Source organism: Phalacrocorax aristotelis, chromosome 1, assembly GCF_949628215.1.
Source record: "Phalacrocorax aristotelis chromosome 1, bGulAri2.1, whole genome shotgun sequence".
Lineage (NCBI taxonomy): Eukaryota > Metazoa > Chordata > Aves > Suliformes > Phalacrocoracidae > Phalacrocorax > Phalacrocorax aristotelis.
The window spans coordinates 215627144-215644098 of record NC_134276.1 but is presented as its reverse complement, the minus strand read 5'-3'; the positions used below and the strand labels follow the sequence as shown (position 1 = coordinate 215644098).

The 16955-nt window shown below is 46.1% G+C and overlaps 1 protein-coding gene across 4 annotated transcripts in view; it reads left to right on the top strand.

Moving 5' to 3' along the window:
* Positions 1–9370, top strand: part of PLXNA4 (plexin A4) — a 460615-nt gene extending 451245 nt beyond the window's left edge. For all 4 annotated transcript variants that reach the window (XM_075081683.1, XM_075081685.1, XM_075081687.1 and 1 more), the window contains 2 exons: positions 1400–1550; positions 2282–9370. In XM_075081683.1, coding sequence (XP_074937784.1) covers positions 1400–1550; positions 2282–2377 — 247 coding nt within the window. In that variant the 3' untranslated portion in view covers positions 2378–9370. The remainder of the gene's footprint in view (positions 1–1399; positions 1551–2281) is intronic.
* Positions 9371–16955: the final 7585 nt, after the last annotated feature.

Genomic DNA, 16955 nt, shown 5'->3' with positions numbered 1-16955 from the left:
AGAAGGACCTCTGCCTCCTATGTCTTTCTCTCCCAAGGGTTACATCAACCCCGCCTTTGCAAAACCAGGATAGCAACTGAGACCAACCCATTATGATAAATCAGGATGGAAGTGCAGAACACAAAACCAGACAGTAAAACAGGAGCCTTCTGCTGTGGAGGAGTTTCCTCCCAATGCTCTTGCACTGTGTTGTCTTTCACAGGAGACTTCGGCAGCTGCTTGCCCCGCTCAGTCATAGAGTGTATTTTCCCACTTGTCTGTCTGAAGGATCCTTATCATACACCATGTTAGTGTCCAATTTCTCTGCAGTGGAAAACAGCCTACATCTCAGCAGGTGTCTCCACGCTGTTTACAGGACACCTGTCAGCTCTTTTGGCTCCCCGTCCCCTCTGCCTCCTAATTATAAAATTGTGGATTGCTGCGGCTATGGGAATTTTTTTCTTTTTTTTTTTTTTTTCTTGTGCACAAAATGTCAAATTGCAGAAATTAAAAATGTAAATGATGGTGTCTAATTAACCAGTTGACAGCAGAGCACAGCTGCGAGTGACAGTGACTGATTACCTTCCACAAACCTTGTCCTCCAAGACCTGCCTTACCCTGGGGACGAAGGACATCGAAAATAGCAACTTCCTTAAAGAGACATAGCTCTGCTGGTGAAGCCTGATGGGCAATGGTTTGGGGGACTCCACATTTCACAGATAAAGCCCTAATTCCTCTTAAAATCAAGGGGACTGTCATTAACTGCTGAGGGAAGCAGATTGTTGTTCCCAGTCAGAGTGGAGATCAGACTGGAGATGGCAATGTTTTGGAACCTGTTGCCACGAACTCTGACATCAGACCAGACTAAAATTTGGGGCAAAAAGTTGTTGAGCATAAGAGGAGTTGCTGGGATAGACTGGATTCAGTGCAGGAGGCAGATGATGTTAGCAATTGATGCAGATGTGCTAGTATGAATGCTGCAAGGTGCAAATGCAAAGCTTTATTTTGCCAATGGGAGCAAAATTCTGAGCTCTTAGTGGGCAGCGAGAACAGTGGGACTTCTCTGTGGGACTGGAGGTGGTGCTCAAAGCCCTTGAAGGCCAGACAAAGGAATCCAGCATCAATAGGTACTGCACACCTTGATGGCATGGAGAAAGTTTACAGGATGCTTTTTGGGGTTTCAGTCTCAGATAGGGTTGAGTGAATACCACATATGTCTGGTATCCAGGAATAGTGCCTCAGTAATTTCCACTTTTGGCTAAATCAAATCTCTTGCTGTAAAAGAGCATGACCAGATATATCACCGGTACACCAGAAGAGCCCAAGAGTGCTGTGTGTCCTTTCTCCTTATTGTCGATGGCTTTCATCTCTGGACTCCCTGCTTCTCCCCTCAAGAAACACCTGTCTTTCTCTCTCTCAGGTACTATTCAGACATCGCCAAAATGCCAGCAATCAGTGACCAGGACATGAACGCCTACCTGGCTGAGCAGTCTCGCATGCATATGAATGAGTTCAACACTATGAGTGCGCTCTCAGAGATATACTCCTACGTTGGCAAGTACAGCGAGGAGGTAAGAGCCTTGGAGGGGGAAGAGCAGTTCTGCAGGGCCATGGGATGGCCCACGCATTCCCAGGGCCCAGCATGTATCACAGATACCTGTCTTCATCCTGGTTGGGGGGATGATGGATTTAATGAATGGAAAGCAAGGCCTGCGGTCTGGAAAGGGAGAGCCTGGGATAATTGGTCTCCCCAGTACTCTTTCATCTGGATCCCTGTTATTTTTGTCTATTATTGGTCAATCAGATTTAGCCAGCTTGCAGTAGTCAATGGTCAGATATTAGCTTGCTACAGAAGAGCCCTCCATGAGCTTTGCATCACACCTGACCCACAGTTGTTTAAGCATATGAACCCAGTGCCATTTCAGGTACCCTAAAGCACCCTAGAATGGACCAGCAAGCATGACACAGGACTTAAAGGTGACCAGCATGGTTCTGTGTGTTGAAGACTGGGTGACATACCTTAAGGCATCTCGAGTGCCATGGCAAGGTGGTGAATAAAGCTACCAAATAACTGATCTCCAAGATAAGTTTGATTAGTTGCAGTGTAGAAGTCTGCATTTAGACAAATCTATCCCAAACTGCATGCCTAGTTCCCTGCTGACTGACCTGCTTTGCATGATCTAAGCTAAGCCTGGGACCTACCTTAGGGAAAGATGACCCTCTTCTGCTGCTGTAAGATGCTGGACTCAGTCCTTTTGGGCCAAAAAGATTAAACCCCTACAACTTCTTTCTCTTCTTCCAGATTCTTGGAGCCCTTGATCAAGATGACCAGGCTGGGAAACAGAAACTTGCCTACAAACTTGAACAAGTCATAACCCTCATGAGCATAGACAGCTGAGAACTGTCCTGCCAGGGACACCCTGGGAGGGATAAACCAAGTCGTGCCTCACTCAAGATCATCATCTTTACCAAGTGCAAGTTTTGATCGGCTGTAAGCAGAGTCACCTGAACAGCGCTCCGCTCTTTCTCTCATTTCTTTCTCTTTCAAAATCTATGGACAAAGCGACAAAGCCCCAGGGGTTAAAAGAAAAGACTGCAGAGGAATCTTAGCTCTGGGGGCATCAAGACATTCGGGTGGAGCTCTCCTTTTCACAGCTTCTCCTCTGCCTTTGCCCTAGAGAAAAACTATTACACCCCAAAATCCCCACAAACTTTCCCCCAACATCACATCATCACTCTGCAGATGGGAAATTGGGAGGTCACCTCTGTCATGCTGCTTTAACTACCCTCCTAGGGCTGTAGCCTCTGGAGTGGACGTGGAAATGAACTCAGTATTACTAAAAGTCTCCCCAAGGGGAAGGCAGCTTGCCTGCAGGGATCCTGGAGGGCAGGAGCAAATCGAGATCCTCTCCTGCAGAGCCATTGCAACTCTATCTCTTGATAGTGTCCCACTGGGAGAGGAACCCCAGGGCTCCCTGAAAAATGCCACAGCTCCGTCCAGAGTGGGACCATTATGGCTTTTATCTGCCTGGGCTAACAGCGGTGTAGCTGCTGTCTTGGGGCAGGGGAAGGGTCAAGAGGGGAGGAGGAGACCGATGGTCCCCTGCCCTTGTGTTTCATACGGTTATTCTTATTTTTCAAAGAGACCTGTGTTCCCCTCCGTCTTTCCCATTGTGTCCTGTTGGTCATAGCACTGTGGCAAAAATGCTCTCTCTGCTCAGTGGCATCCCGTCGGTGGTGGTTCTGTTCCTTCTGGCAATGGACAGCACAGCATCTCCCTTGTCCCCACCCCCAGCTCGGAAAGCAAGAGCCACAAGTCTCGTTTTGTTCCAGGCAAGGAGCTTGGCCTCAAAAACCAACTAGAGGGATTTTTTTAAAAGATGTTAGTTCTTTCCATTTTGTTTCCTCAAATGGAACAAAGCTATTGTTTTCTCATGGTGGAATATCAGAAGGATACTGAAGGGCTTGCCATGAAGCAAGGTGTGACTGATGGTAAAACCACCTTCCTTCAAAGCCACTCTTATGAGGAAATTTCACCACACATTTTGGAAGGAAATCTTGGAGAAAATCCAAATGAAACACTGCAAAATATTCTTCTACCTAGATACCCCCAGGTGAACTGCATGTCTTCTGGAGGGCTCTGAACTGCTGTAAGCTCGTCTGCCTTTTGGTGCCAACTCCTGGCCTTTCCTCTTCTCCATTTCTGGAACCATCAGGCCTTGCTGAAGGCACAGTTGCTGTCTGGGAAGGATTTGTGCTCTCTTTGCCCTTCCTATCCCTTCACAGAGCACTGTCACCACAGGACGATTGTGGGTAGTTACCCTGTCCTATCCTCTGCTCAGCTCCTCCAGAACATCTCAACCTGTCTCACAGACAGCCAAAGGGGAGTGAGCTCCTGCATCTCTTCTGCATTTGGCTATTTTTTTAATACAGCTGCCAGCCTGGATAACACTGTGGCTCAGCGTAGTGGGAGACCCTCAGGGTCTGGAGAACCTTGCATCTTGTACACCATGGAGGCGAGAGTTGGGTCTGCATTCATCTCACCAGTGGTGAAGAGAGCTCACTAGTAGATGGAGGAGTGGCTTGACGCCATGGAGAATCAGCCCACATCCATCTCACACCCTCTTCAGAGCTACAGCCTGGATCTACTTTGCACCTGGAGGGAGGAAGGGGTAAAGACAGGGTGTGTAAATTGATTACAGAATGATTGCATTTGGTTTTATTCATGCCTCTTGCTAGCAGACCAGAACCTCTTCAGAGCGACAGACCATGAGTGTGTTTAATGGGGGATGTGGTGCAAACAGGAGTCAGTCAGCAAGCGGGTTTCGTTCAGCCAAGCAGGTACACATGTAGGCAAGTCTTTTTAAAACCATTTAAAGAACAGCAGTCCAAAACTGGATGTGTCTGTGGGGAGAATATCACAAGATTCATATTGAAACAGCAAACTTAGGGACACGTCTTGGTTTTAAAACCCCAGACATTTCTCTCTTGATTATAATTATTATTATTTTGTGCGTGTGCGTGTGTGTGTGTGTATCTGTGTGCGCGTGTGTTGTTTCCTTTTTAATTTTGCTTGCTTTCTGTTCGATTGCTGAGCTGATGGACTCATCATGCACCTTATGGACATCTCAGCATTTTTAAGAGGCCTGCGCAATGGGGATGATTTGGGTTTGGTTGGTTCTGCCATGGTTTTGTTGATCCATTTAGTAATGTCGGCGCATGTTCAAGATCCATTGATTGTGGCTGTGAAAGTGGGGTGGAAGTCCCACCAGAGCCAGCAGTAAGAAAATTACAACAACAACACAAACACAATATTTTTTATAAGTACATAAAAAAGGAAAATTAAAAAAAAAAAAAAAAGGAAGAAACCAAAGGTTTTGACAAACAAAGTGCCACAGAAGATAAATATGGACCCTATTGTCATGCCTTGTACTCACAGCTGGATGGTAGGAGTCTAAGGAAAAATAGCTGGCTTGGAGGGAAGTGGTTATGAGTGATGGGCTATACGGCCTGGACATGCGCACATGTAAGGAAGAAGAAGATGTTTTAAAACAAACAGACAAAACAAAAAAGTATCGAAGTGAACTGGTGTAATCCTGCACTGTTACTGAAGTCAGAGGAACACCACAGGGGAAAGCTGAGACTCACCCTGTTTCTTTTTGATGTTTTCAGGGCTGTATTTTTGTTTTATTGTGGTTGTTTTCCATTGTTATTTTATTTCTTCTTGCTGGTACGGAGTTTTTCATCTGTAATATATATATTTTTTTTTCAAGAAAAACTTGAACACCTCAGAGACACTGAGAATGAAACACTATGGGGAAATGGAAAGCGCCATGAGATTGGTGTCTTAACCCTTCCTAAGTTCCCATTTAGGCATTTCCATTTTCTCTCCATCCTCTTCTTTCCCCCAGGATTTGAAAGAAAACCTGTATTTTGCTTCTCTTTCATCTCCTCATTTTTAGTTTTGTTTTTCTTTATTTGGTGTTTGAGCTGGTTTTGGTTTTCGCTTGGAAAATGTGCCAGAATTGTGATGTAAAAGCGTGGGCTTCCTCTCCTGTCCCCTTCAGTGCCCTCCCCATTTCCAACCACTGTCCCAGCATCCCCCAGTCTATGAGAGGTCTTGGCATCTTTCTTCCCAGCCTCACCTGTCGAACTAACTATTTTTTAAGTGCATGTAAAATACAACTGAAAACAAAGACACAAGCAGAAGAATGAGCCCTAGTACAACATGGATGCGTTCTTTTCCTCTTGCTTTGATTTGTTTCTCCCTGCCTCCCTTTCCACACTTGACCAAAAATGCCCAATAGGTGGTATTCCACACTTTTTCAAGCCACACAAAGAACTGCAGCCAAAGTCCCTGGAAGTCAGTGGACAGGCTCCTAATATCCAGAATATGCCAGATGATAGGCTGATCTTTATGGGTATTTCTCAAACACTGCAGTCAAGGCAATGAATGGTGCACTTGCAGCACCATCAGAAATGGGGAAAGAGGACTCATGAAGACGCTCTGTGGTCCTACTGAGAGAGCTAAGGTTATTTCTTCACTGAAGAGTGTGCTCTGGGACTTTGCATCTGGGTTAGAGGAACAAAAGATGAACAGTCCCTCTGCAAACACATCGTGACCTCTCTGTGAATGTACTCACCTATCAATGACACAGTGATATGAGATGTAATCCATCATGTCACGTGCTTTTGCAGATTGAGCCTTCTGGTAAACACTTGTGGGAACAGTTGCATGGTACCTGGAAGAAGGTGTTAGAAATTGTTAGTGCTTGAACAGTCAGCATAGGAGAACTACCGAGAAGTAGAAATGAAGCCACTCAAGGGCACCTTCCTCTCCCAACATGCCCCAGACCTTCTCTTCCTACTCTTCATTCTGTCCTGAACATATCTGAAGGTTTAGTCCAATCCAGCATACACCAGCCTTGCTCCTTTAGGCAAGAGGGTTATGCCAATTTTCTCACCTGTAGTTTCACCACTGTAGTTGTCCTCTTTGACACTGGAGATCATAAAAAAATTGTTATAACATGAAGAAGATTTACTAGCAGAATTTTGGTTGGTATTTGCTTTAACTGAAAAGTGATTACCAAAGTTTCCAGACCTTGTGCATTGGCCCAAAGGGAGGTGTTGACCATGAAGGGAGAAAGACCAAGCAAATCACATAATTGTCATGATTATTTTTAATAATTTTGTTGAAAACTGATAGATATAGTGTGTTAAGTGTCCAGTGGCTACTCTCACTGCTGAGTCAGCCAACACAAAGGTTACACATCCCTTCGACATTTCCTAAAGGCTGGGATTTTTATGGTACAACAACCCAAGCACAAACCAGCCAATATCAAGAGGAAAACTATTTAAAAGTAAGCCAAAGCACAAAATGTAGATCTGTCCTTCCTCAAGGCTTTAATGAAGTGCTTTGGAAAGAGACACTGTTATGTGGAAGACTTTCGAAGGAAGATTAGAATCCTGAAAGGGCTGAGTCCCAGGGCTCCTCTTACTGGGGCATACATTTGCATTTCCACAAAGGACCCTCAAGTCCAAGGGCCATCTCACACCAAAAGGAAAATTCTGGGCTGCCGGAGGTGACCAGGGCTACTCTCTCACATCACCAAGGCATCAGTAAAACAAGTCATGCTTCACATTTCCCAGCTGCCCATAGGAGGATTACCCATGAAGCAGATGTATCTGATAGCGTGGAGATATTGCTTGGCACTGTAAAAGGAATGAGAGAGAGGAAGAAAACTGGTCCTGCTTCCCAAACTCCGGGGGCAGGCTCTAGTGTGTAAGAGTTTTGCTCCTCCGTAGAAATCTGTTGTTTTCTGCGGTGGTCATTGCTGATGTAGGAAGATGCTGTGACCAGATATGCCTTTGCCATAACTCCAACAGTCCCAAGAAGGTGCTTTTAGTCCCTTTCTTTTCCTTGGTTCACCATTTGGCTGAAGAAGCCAGACAGAAGGCACAGTACAGAAATGTGCATGTTGGTCCCATCAGGCTTGTGCTGGTTTTGGGTGGCTCACCAAGAACTGCATCCAGGAATCCCAGTTTGCATATCTCTCACCCTTGAATGAGGAAATCAGTATAAATATCCAGCTCTCAAATCAGTGCTCTTGTCTAAATTCCTCTGAACCTCTGGTAACCTTCTCTCCTGAGATGACATGAGGCACCCAGGTTCGGATTTCTTTCTCCAAGCTAGTGATGGTTTACATGATCGTTGTAGGTTGTGTTTCTGTGTTGGCAGATGCCTCACCATGAGTTGGGTAGAGAAGTATTGGCAAAGCCTCAGTGATGCCAGGACAATTTTCTGTGTGCATCTGATGAATAGTAAAAGAGTGGTCCTCCAGGGTAGGTGGAGGTCTTGGAATGTCCTCGTTCTTTCCATCCAAACTTGGTTTGCTGTGGAGTAGGCAACTGGTGGAGTGAGTGAACCTCAATGTCTTGGTGTAAACCTAAGCCTCCTGGCCATTCACAGCCTGAGTTTTCCTGCTTTGTACCCAATGCTGTTCCCATTTCAGACTATCGTTGGGTCCATGGAGTCCTGCATTTTTCCCTCACTTCTGCCACTGTGCAACGCCCCTTCCTCCAAAAAAGTTATGTTGTCTTACAGGGATAACAGTTTTGTGGAGAATACTTTGAAAACGGAGCTTGTCAACCATGTTTTGTTTGGGATGGCTCAGTTCACTACACTGTTAGAGAAGCACCCAAGGGTACATAGGCTTACAGCAACGAATTAATTTCTAGAAGGATGTCAAACAAAAAAAAAAAAAAAGAAAAGAGAAAGGAAAGATTTACACTTGGAACAAATAAAACCACCAAAAAACAAAACCCCAGCGAGGATATAAAGCTGCTTAGTCTAATCAACCTGTCACGTGTGTGATTTCTGTTGTTGTCGTTGTTGTTGTTTGTTCATTGGCTTTTCCTTTTTTTTGTGTGTTAATCTTCTGTTCTAAAAATGGAGAGTTTACCTCAAGAAATTCTTTCTGCTTGGAAACAGATCATCTCAAAGACACTCACAGCAGAGAGCAGTGTTCAGCGAAGCTCAGTAAAGTGAACCTGGGTGTAGAAAACAGGGAAAACCAGGACTTTTAGGCTCTTTCAGCATTCCTTTCTCTTGCTGGTGTTGTCTGGGGTGGCTCCTTCACTCTGAGGGCGACATTTCCCGGTAGGAGAGGTTGCTGTTGACTTTCAGATAGACTGAGACACAAGAGCCAGTTGGAGAAATCAAGGCACATGTCCAAGCTTGCAGTCCTTTCTGAAGCATCTTAAGAGAAACTTGGTGTTACTTAAAATTTTTATGCTGCTCTTTCTCCAGTCCCTGGAGAGAACCAACTTTCCAGCCCAGAGTGGGGTAAGGAAGCAGAGAGATTAGGTGCTAGCTAAATGCTCCCAGTGTTTTCCCCAAGGAATCAAGACGAGAGGCAACAGGATTATTTAACTTCACAAGACAGGCCCTTCCTAGTGTCTGACCCTGTGTCTTGGACATACACATGAGCCCAGAAGTCTCATTCTCTGTTTTGCTAAAGCTTCCATCTTAAATACAAAATCAGTGTAATGACATATCCTTTCACTACAGTGTTATTAACAGCCTCAAAGAGATGTCAAGACAGCATTAGAAAGGAGGTTGGGATTCTTTTTCTTAGGTTGTTGTTGTTGTTGGTTTGATTTTCTTTTGAATTGATCCTAGCTAAAAAATAAATAAAATCTATACTATTTAAATTGGAATCCCGTTGTTACTTGGTAAAGGCAAAGCTTCTGTACCTTTGTTATAATTAATTGTATACCTGTGTATGTAAATATAAGGCATTCCTATTTTGCAGTCCAGAACAAAAAAGAAAAAAAACCTATTTGTAATATAGAATAAAGTTTATTAAAAAAAATAAAGAAATAAAAATGCCCCAGGCTGTGATTGCTGGTTCCTGTGGCCAAACAGAGGCAGAGAGAGGGAATTCAGGTGAAGTGGAAGCACGAGACTGGAGACCATGTAAGTGGTCAAAGCAAGTTCATTTCACATCTACATCACAGAAGCCCTCTCCCAAGCTCAGGCTTTCCCACACACACAATACATGCCCTAGAGCTCCCTTAGTGTTCTGGAGAGTCAGCACACATTCACATTTTGGGCTTGGCTTCATACTCACGGCCATGGGCTGGGCTGCTGAAATGTGGTGAGAAGTGGATCCCAGCTGAGCAAACCCCAGCTCTGCATTCAGCGAGGGCAAAGGCTCAGGGATCAGCACACTCATGCCAACAAATGAACAACAAAAGAAAAACAAAAGAAAAGCTTTTAATTCATTTTCAACAAATTAAAAGCTTTCTTCCACCAAACCAACCCTCCCTTCCTTCCTTCCTTCCTTCCTTCCTTCCTTCCTTCCTTCCTTCCTTCCTTCCTTCCTTCCTTCCTTCCTTCCTTCCTTCCTTCCTTCCTCCCTCCCTCCCTCCCTCCCTCCCTCCCTCCCTCCTTTTATCCCTCCCTTCTCTCTCTTTTCCTCTCTTAATTTCTCACACAAGAACCCATTTATTGGGTTGCCTGAACTTTCGGGGGGGAGGTGGGATCCAGACAGGTTATTCCTTTCCATCTGCCTTTGGACTGTCTTCAGCTGTGCATTTTGAAGATGATTGACCAGCTCATGAATTCAGGGATGCCATTAAAGGAATCATACCTATGGCTCTTGAAAGTCCTCAGTGGGAGCCAGCCTGACTCCTTGGCCACTGCAGTACAGTAGCAATCATCACACTGGGTTTCAAACCTGGAAAAGTCGTAGGTGGTCTTAGGTGGACAAGCAAACACTCCATCCCTCTCGCTGCTCTGTCCCCAGGATGTCATGCCAGGCCTGAGGCCACTGCTGGGACAAGCCCTGCTTGCAGCTGTCATGGTCGGTCATGCACATAGGGAGAAATCACCGGTCCTCAGCACCTATATCCTTGGCAGATGATGGATGTCTCTCCAAGGCAGAGGGAAGGGTCAGCTGCCTGTGGGCAGACCCGCAGCCCTCTCCCATGGTCTCACTTCTCCGCATGTATGTTCAAAGCTGGCGATGTTCCCCAGGCAGCGACAAACTCAGCCACCCTCCTTCCTCTGCCTCCTACCCCTGCTCTCCTCCCCACATAGCAAGAAGGAGCAGCTGATGGATAGTTCAGTTTCTATATAACTTAGCTTAAAGTAAGAGGGGAAAATCCTTTCTCCCTTTCCCACATCTGCTCCCCAGCCACTGCGCTCCCCTTATCTTACCGTTACTATAATTTGAAATGGTTGTTGCAAAAAGTAAATCTTTAATGAAGGAGGTCAGATTCCCTGGGACTGATGGCAGGCTTGGCCAAGCCTGGGCTGAGTTTGCACTGCTGTGACACAGATCTGCACAGTTTAACACACCAGCCTCATCATGTACTCCAAAGGACAGGAAACTTGACCTGAGGCACCTCAGCTGAAGGCAAACTGGACGTAAAGATTCATAGGTGCTTTTTGCTGACTGTACTCTTGAAAAGCTGAACTGGTAAAAGCAGAGCCAGGTCCTTTAGGAGGTGGAAAGGGGATGCAGTGGTGGGGACTACTGAAACTGCCATCTTTCATAATTCACCGCTATGACAGTGATGAGACATGGCACAGGAGGTCAGAGCCATGTGCCTGATCCCTCCATGTGTCCCACATCCCCCAGCAGACTCACAGCCAGCGCTGTACATAGCCACCAGCCTCCTCTCCCCACGAAGGAGGGGCAAAGCTCTTATCCTCATTGTCATCCCAAGAGCTGCGCAGTGGCATCAGCATCCTTACCAGCCTCCTCTGCCTGTGTATGCTCCCAGTGTTTCCTAGTGCTCCCCTTCTCCCAGCCAGCCCTGTGCCACCGTCCTGTTTCATAGAATCATAGAATCGTTAAGGTTGGAAAAGACCCTTAAGATCATTGAGTCCAACCACTAACCTATCCCTGCAAAGCCCACCACTAAACCATATCCTCAAGCACCACATCTACCCTTCTTTTAAATACCTCCAGGGATGGAGACTCCACCACCTCCCTGGGCAGCCTGTGCCAATGTTTGACAACCCTTTTGGTGAAGAAGTTTTTCCTAATGACCAACCTGAACTTCCCCTGGCACAGCTTGAGGCCATTTCCCCTCACCCTATGGCTTGTTACTAGGGAGAAGAGACCAACCCCCGCCTCGCTACAACCTCCTTTCAGGTAGTTGTAGAGAGTGATAAGGTCTCCCCTCAGCCTCCTTTTGGCCAGTAGGGCCACTCAGCAGAGAGGAAAGGAGAGTCAGGGTTGCATGACTGGAACTGGTGCAATTCATGCCATGTTCTGAAGGGCTAAACCTCTGTCACCCGCTGAGGAATGAGACAGCTGGCAGGTTTTAGGGGATTTGCAGAACCACAGTGCCAACATAAGGCTTGTGGAAAGCAAACACCTTTTTGCTGAACCTGGATCCGCAAGTCTCAGCTCGACAGAGAGCATGGAAAGGAAATAAGAAAATTGGCTTCAAAAAGGGAAAGGGATAAAATGAAGCTCTGACAGCTTTTGCAATAGGCTTCAATAACTCTCTGGGTACCTGTACATGAGCAGCATATGTTTGACAACAGACTGACCACATCCAGCCACAGAAAGGAGACATCAGCCTCCAGCTGCTCGTTGGGACACAACAAAGGAAAAGTCCTTGTCACCCAAAAGGGCTCGCATCAGCCTGCCAGCACATCCCAGCAGCGGGTCAGTCAGTCACAGCAGTGTGCTGCCTTATAGGTATTACCCATCAGATCCCTCCGGGCAGCAGGGTGAATTGCAGGAACTTGTGCTAGAAACTATTTTTGTTCAAAGAAGTGCTTCACATTTCAGCTATTCTGAATTATTAGCACATTTAGGGAAAAAACAAAAACACCTCTAAAGAAAAGAGTTATGAAGGCTTTTGTTTTTTGGGGCCTTTTTTAAACCAAAACTAAAATACCTCACAAAAGCTTCCTTTCAGAGTAAGTAGTTGCATTTAACATTTGCACAAGAGTAGTTTTAGGCTGAGTCTCTGCCAGACATTGCATGAACAGAGAGAAGGTGTCCCTCTAGAAATAACAGCTTCCATGTCAGTGTCACTGGACAGGAATAGGAAGAGGTGGGGAGGAAACTGAGGCACGAAGAGGTGAAATGAGTTGCCTGCAATCACACAGCAGCTCAAAGGCAAAGCTAGGGTCTCCACAGCCTGCTTTTGCCCAGTACCAATCAACCCAGTCACTATTTTTCCAACTGGACACATCAGTGTATTTCATGTTTGTAAAAACCCATAGGGCAGGTCATGGTTGGGACCTACACTGTGATCCTGTAGCTAAACCTCATATGTGACACATAGTGGACCACAGTTTCCTCTTGCCTTTGGTGCCAAGACCAGGAAACAACACAACACCAACTATTCCCAAAAAAACACCCTTCCAAGCACTAAATGGGGCTGCAATTACCTAGCACAGCCAAACAAACAGATTCCAGGCCTGTGGTAACTCCCTGTTGACAGCTCTAAACTCAAAATATTTGCTTTCAAGGGGATTATATGTCTGGGCTTGCTACTACTTAGTGGCGAATCTACCTCTTGATTCAGTGAAAGCTGCAAGAGTAGGAGCAAGAAGAAAAACCTCTGACATGGAGAGGACATTGGTCTGGTGCCTGCTGGGGCACTCTGGAGACCCTGGGAGACCCTGAGGGACCTCAACTCAGGTCCTGTTGGCTGTGTTTGCAGATGTGCGATAGAGACAGCACAATCATGCTGGAAGCACCAGCCAGTCCTCCCAGTTTCACCCTCTGAAATGATTCTGTTCATCTCCCAGGTGGGCTAAGCTGGATATTCACAGCTAACGAGTTATCTAGAAGGCAAGCAGGAGCCATCTTGCCATCTCTTCACTAAGATCACTGGTGTTTCTCTGTCCATGCTGGATTATACATCCCCCAAGCTGCAGAAAAGAGGTATTTTCAAAGCTTTCCTGCTTTTATTGCCCATGAGAGGTGATGTTCATTTCCTCCATCTCAATCCATCCCTCCTTCAGGCTCCTCCACTGAGGAAATGGTGGCCATTTGCTTCAGCTCTGTGACATCCCCAGTGTAAATAATATCCTCCAAGCACCCTCAAAAATCTGGCAGGGGAGAGGGCAGGGCAAAACTAGGAACCATTCTTCAGGGGAAAGCTAGGAGCCGGTCTGCAGCTCAGCTTCCCAAAGCAATCCCAGATGTCCGCTGAGAAGGACTATTTCCAGCAACCTGGAGAGCTTTCAATTTGCCTTTATTATTTCCCAGTTCCCTCACCCACTTTCTGGCACTTCATAGGTTGGGCTGCCTGCCCTGTATTAAGCTGTTCTCCCCACCAGTCCCCTTCCTGGAGGTTTTTCTGGTTCGGCAGAGTATAACTCCAGCATCAGCTCTCTCGCACCCACTGGATAGCACTTGTACAAGGGAACTGACAGACTCTGCCTTCCTTGTGTTCAGCCTTAGATTATTTATCCTCACCGAAGTTGTGAGAGCGGTGGGGACCTTAACTCTCCGTCACTTGCCCTGGAGAGACTGCCTAGCTTCAAAATCAAGGTGTGCCAGCGCACTGCATGGCAGAAAAGTGATGCTGGGATCAATGAGGTTTTATTCAGAGCCATCCTAGCAAGATCTCTGCAAAACCACCTCCTCTTGCGCTGGGGAGTTATCCGAGTGGCTGTGGGTGTGTTCTTCTGTGCCCTGTCTCCCTGCACAGTGACCAGTGAAAAATGGGTCCTTTCAGGATACGATTCGTCTCTTTGCAACCTTGATGCCTAAAATAGATCAGTGAACAACAAAGGAAAATACTTGTTTCCTCCTGCTGACCCTAGGGAGGATGGGGGAGCTAGTCCAGCTGTGGATGGTTGTACTATGCCTTTCTAAAGCCAGGTGGGATGAATCCCACCAGTGAGTGTGCTTTGACCTTTCCTGCTGTAATTGTTTTAGGAAAGGGAATGTATCTTGCTGTAAATGGAGCAGAGCCCTGAACTCTGTGGTGTGTCGTATGTTCCCACAACCCAGCAAGAATTTGGGAGGAAAGCAGGAATCAGTTTGGTCTTTTGCCTTCAGCTAAGACATTCAAAGACAAAAAAAATGAAAGGAGAATAATTGTTCTATTTTTACTATTATTATTTTCTTCTTTGAATTTCCTGCCTTCTCATAAATTCTAATGGGAAACTGACCTCATAAGTCCTAAAACCAAACATGATGCCAAGACATCTCCACAGGCCAGCTTTCTTTCAGTACGCCATATGGGATGCAGCCCTTGTTCCTACAACACAGGCAAGCAGATCACCGGTTAGTCACAATTCATGACACACAAACATTTTATGGGTAGGAACATGACAAGCAGATAACACCACCAGGCATTATGTTTTTCCCGGCTACATCTGTGCTAGTAAATAAAAGAAGGCCAAGGTGGTGTATCAAACACTACATTGAAATTATCTGTGATGCTTAGCTGTTAGCACGCTCCCCAGCACAATTTTAGACAGTGCCAGTTAACCCTCTCCCAGAGAATGCACAGTTTGGGAAGAGAATGTACCTGGGATTTTTTACCTTCATGGATAAATCTGCATCCAGTCTGGCTCCCTCTGCCCTATATGCTCTTAGACACAGTGGTTTCACTGGGCCAAATAAACAGAGCTAGAGCACAGAAAGCCATATTGGGAAAAGAGTCTACCGGGTCGGGAGATGTTTGTAATAAAATCTTGGAGAAAGAGCTGCTTAAAAGGTTCAGTCTGTTATCAGTGTGAGAGTGATGTTTACCTGTTCAGGGCTGTGCATGGGGATAGGAGAGTAAGCCCCAAGAAATGCTTGTGGTTGGCTTTGAAATTAGATATGGATTTTGAAATACAGCCTTTTGGAGGCGGACAGATGATACCAGGTAGAAATCTATCCACTGGAGCAAGTGATGCATCCCAGGGAATCCCACCTTTATCCCTCAGACACTACTGAACGGTGTCAGGTTGGTCCTATAAGTGCTGCTGTGTCCAGTTTGATTAACCCTTTGCTGGAGGAGCACCCGAGTGCCAAAGTATGGACCCTGAGGCACTGTCAGGACCTGCTCTTTGTAATGCAGTTCTCATGCCCTGAGTTATACCTTGTGGCCCTGAGTTAGGTCTCCCTGAGCATCTGCAGTGCAGGGCAGACCTGCAGGTAGCTTACAACTCCTTGATGTCACTAGGGAGAGCCAAATGGAAAACCTCTAGCGTCCAAGACACCAGGGTCACCTCAATGGCAATGGCTCTGGTCCTGTGCTCTTCTTTCTTTCTGATGGATGACTATGAAAGAAATAAGGCTGCAGACACTGATCCAATTATGTTAACGGTACCTAAGTTTGCTCTCTGCTTTCACAAGACCCAGGCCAAACCAGAATGCACTCGCCAGGGAAACTGTCTCATAAAGTTGCCCTGCTTTGGATTAGCAAAGGCAATCTGATTAACTCCCCAGCAGGGGCAAGACACAACACCAAACTCGATCTCAACTACCACATCAGAGACCTCCGGTGAATTAGATCCAGAAGAGGCAGCTGTGAGTTATGGGGCTGGAATTCCATCAAGCGCTTCTGGGGAGGTCATAAACCACCAAACAGCTCATGCAGCCTCCCCCTTCTTCCCGTCCACCATCCACAAATAGAATTATAGCCCCATAATTCAAGTGGGGTCTGTTTGTCTGCAAAAGGACAAATGCAAGGAGCCATCTGTGGGGGTGTCAGGCTGTAAATCCATTTTTTTTTCCTGCCATCCTTCCATCTCCTACTTCACAGGATGACACTTCCAGGCTGCACCCAGGTCTCCTCACTTTCCCCACCCATCCCATTGTCTTCCTTTCATCTTCCTCTTTCCTTTCCTGTTTAATAGAGACATAAAAGCAGTTGTTGTCTAACAGACCAATCCACCAGTCAACCACTCACATCCAGTGCCCTTCCCTTCATCCCGAAAGTAAAAGCAATACTCAGACTGCTTCTCACTTCTTTTTATCTGCAAACCATTCCCTAGTACAAGCTATACTGCAAGCATCTAACCCGTGTTAAGCTTCCTGAATGAAAGGGCTATCCTGGTTCTTTTCAAATTGGGCCAAACTAGGTAGTTTCCCTTAATTGCATTCTTCGATGGTTTAGGGGGTAAGGGGGCACCCCATCCCCTTATAGTTTTGCTGGCATTTACATGCAGACATTCAGCCTGCAAAACAGAAAGCCAGTCTGGAACATTTCAGCATTACATATCAGACAAGTGTAAGTGATTCCAACCTCGGTCTCTTTGTGTGCCATTTTGAACTTCGGAGGTGGTCCATGCTTCCCATGCCTTCAATGGCTGATAAACATCCAGACTGCAAATCCCACAAGTTAAAGCTGGAAGGCATCATAAAATACCCTCAGCACAAGTTCAGAAAGAGGAAACTAAAGCTGAGTTGAAGGTTGGTTTTTCCAGAAAGGAAGTGATTTGCTAGGGTCAGACACAAAGTTGGGACTAGAACCTGCAGGTCCAAAGCTTGGGT